At 65.2% G+C, this 1,749-nt stretch overlaps 1 gene segment (V, D, J or C); it reads right to left on the reverse strand.

Annotated features, from left to right (window-relative positions):
* Nucleotides 1-1,281: 1,281 nt before the first annotated feature.
* Nucleotides 1,282-1,749, reverse strand: part of LOC105535176 — a gene marked incomplete at its 5' end in the record, with an annotated part of 13,409 nt that continues 12,941 nt past the window's right edge. Inside the window, 1 exon segment of the C gene segment in view lies at nucleotides 1,282-1,365. Within this exon segment, the coding sequence occupies nucleotides 1,282-1,365 (84 nt within the window).

A 1,749-nucleotide genomic window follows, 5' to 3' on the forward strand; every position in this document is an offset into this window, starting at 1 on the left:
GCCGAGGCAGGCGCTTGCCGCGCTCCCGCTCGTGCCTCCCTTCCTGTCTGCAGACTCTGCGTGACATTCACCGAACGGCGTGACGCGGGCAGCAGAGCGTGGGAGCCTCTGTCCAGCAGTCGTGGCCAGCAGCCCCGCTCTCCCCAGGCCACGGGCACCCTCTTTGCCGTCTCGCCTCCACCTCATGCGCCAGAGTGGCTGCTTGTTCCTGCTGCACGTGACTTGGGGCTGGACTTCAGCCTCTGTGATGAGTTCCGCTGTGTTCACGCTCCTGGCTCTCCTGGTGTCCCTCCACCTCTCTCCCGGATGCTCCTGGGCCTCCTCTGTCCTCAGGACCCACCAAGGGTGAGTCTTGCCTGCCTGGGACCTGGTCACCAGGCCTCCTCTGGCAGACCTGTCTGGGCAGATGCCCACCCCTTCCTTGGGCTGTCCTCGCCCTTGCCCTGTAAGGCTCCTGCAGCGACCACGTGGCCCAGGCTCTTCTCTGAGTGATCTCGGCTGAGTGGAGTGGGTGGGAGGTGGCCGTGTCCTGGCCCTGGTCCCTCCTCTCCCCAGTGCAGACTCTGGGGCTGGCTGTCCCTGTGGGTCGAGTTCCACCCGAGAATCCAGCAGCGTGGGCAGGCAGCCAAGGGGCGGCGCTGACACCGCGACCTTGTTCCATGAGAGGCTTCTTCCCAGGAGCCGGAGAGCAGCGTGCGTGGCCTGAAATAAGAACAACCTCATTCCTCATGTCAGTTCCCAGGAGTGCCCAGAATGGAGGCGGCTGGCTGCGGGCTGGGAGGAAGGCCGTCTGACTGAGCCTTCGCAGCTCTCCGAAGCCTCCCCCGCAGGGCCTGATGGTGCTGTGGCTTCTCCGGCTTGGTGGCTGATGCTCCCACTCGCCGTGTGGAAACCACACCTGTGTTCAGGAGGCTGGCGTGGACGGGGTTGGCTCCAGGGCCAGCTCCTGCCTGGGTGGGCGCCTGGTATGTCGGCCGCTGCCTCCTTTTGTGTGAGCACCTGGCGGGCTGGAGGGCAGGGATGTCCTGCTGAGGGCACACCTGGCCCCCAGGGCCCTGCATGCACCAAGCAGTGGAGGTCTGGGGTAGACCTGCTATGCACAGGGTCTGGAAGGGGGGCGTGTCTGGTATAGCAGGGTCAGAGGGCAACTGCTAGGCCAGAGAGCCATGGGGTTGAGGGCGGTGAGGTCAGGGGGCACGAGTGGCCTGGGTGGTGGCTAAGCATGGCCCATGACTCCTGTGTGGGGTCTGGGCGGTCCTGGATACCCCATAGAGGGTGACCCTAGGGCCCCTGCCCGATCATGTTCCTGTAGTCGGGGATGATGGTCTGCTTCAGGTCCACCACCGAGGAGAAGATCCACTTCACCTGTAGGCAAGGCACAGCACAGGGGTGAGCGAGGCCACGGCCCTGCCCCCGAGTCCCACCCACCCCTCAGGCGACCGAGGCCACAGCCCTGCCCCCAAGTCCTACTCGCCCCTCAGGCCACTGAGGCCACAGCCCTGCCCCTGAGGCCCATCTACCTCTCAGGTCACTTAGGCCACAGTCCTGCCCCGGCAGCCCATCTGCCTTTCAGGCCACCCAGGTGGCAGGGCCTCTACACTGCCTGCCCCCAGGCCTGGACATGGAGAGCAGGGCCAGGGTAGTGACAGCATGTGGACAACACAGAAGACAGCATCAGGGACAGGTGGGTATAGCATGGGGGACAGTGTCAGGGACATGTGGGTACAGCATGGGGGACAGTGTCAGGGA

Source organism: Mandrillus leucophaeus, unplaced genomic scaffold (assembly GCF_000951045.1).
Source record: "Mandrillus leucophaeus isolate KB7577 unplaced genomic scaffold, Mleu.le_1.0 Scaffold1422, whole genome shotgun sequence".
Classification (NCBI taxonomy): Eukaryota; Metazoa; Chordata; class Mammalia; order Primates; family Cercopithecidae; genus Mandrillus; species Mandrillus leucophaeus.